The 848-nt window shown below is 44.8% G+C and overlaps 1 protein-coding gene across 1 annotated transcript in view; it reads left to right on the top strand.

The window, feature by feature from the left end:
• Positions 1-574: 574 nt before the first annotated feature.
• LOC119570790 (zinc finger protein 84-like) overlaps positions 575-848 on the top strand; it is a gene marked incomplete at its 3' end in the record, with an annotated part of 2,992 nt that continues 2,718 nt past the window's right edge. The window contains exon 1 of the mRNA XM_037918397.1: positions 575-746. Coding sequence (XP_037774325.1) covers positions 575-746 — 172 coding nt within the window. The remainder of the gene's footprint in view (positions 747-848) is intronic.

Raw genomic sequence — 848 nt, 5'->3', positions numbered from 1 at the left:
GGGTTTCCAGGCATTGGTTGTAGCCTGCACAGTTTCCTGTGCCGTCTTTTGGACCACGGCCCTGTATGGTTTAGTTTCTTTTTCTTTTTCTTTCTCCCTAACTTTCTCCTGGGAGATTTTCATGGCCTCCTTCCTGGTAGGACAACTGTTGGCAAATGTCCTATGGGCACCGCCGCAGTTAAGGCATTTTTTAACGGAACTTCTACAGTCCCTAAAGGAGTGGGTGTTAGAACCGCACTCAGTGCATCTGGCTCTTTTTTCTGATTTGCAATGGGTTTTGAGATGCCCGTAGCCAAAGCAGTTCATACATTGTTTAATGGGTGTGAACCTCTCAAATTCTATTTGCCATGGGGCAACATATACCTTGAAGAGGTATATCCCCTTCTCTTTAATGTTTTTGGCTGTAGCATGGTCTGAAAATCTTACTTTTATTATATAGTTAGGTTTCATGACATAGATGTCTTCTACCTGGGCATCTGGGAAGGAAGATGAGATCTCTTCCTCAATGTCTAAAGCCGACTCATTGACAACTTGTCGGTCCAGTTTCTTTAAGACAAGCGTTAGCTTAGCCTTCATGTCAATGGGGATTACAGGAGAAAAGCCAAGTTTTTTTAAGTTTCAGGACGACATCCTTCGAGAAGAGCTTCTCGGCATGGATGTCGTCCTCAATCAGTGCCAGGTAGCCATCATGGATGGTGAAGTACCGAAGTACTCTGATCTCTGCACAAAACAGTGCATTGGCAAGGGTCTCACGTTTTTTTTGGGTGGGACCACCAAGAACTTTGATTTTGATTTTAGTCATTTTCGGTGCATGGGTCGGGTGAGTGGGTGATGTGGTCAGGTGAGGG

Source organism: Penaeus monodon, unplaced genomic scaffold (genome assembly GCF_015228065.2).
Source record: "Penaeus monodon isolate SGIC_2016 unplaced genomic scaffold, NSTDA_Pmon_1 PmonScaffold_3931, whole genome shotgun sequence".
Taxonomy (NCBI): Eukaryota; Metazoa; Arthropoda; class Malacostraca; order Decapoda; family Penaeidae; genus Penaeus; species Penaeus monodon.
The sequence above is the reverse complement of the archived record's forward strand: the minus strand, read 5'-3'. Positions and strand labels throughout refer to the sequence as shown.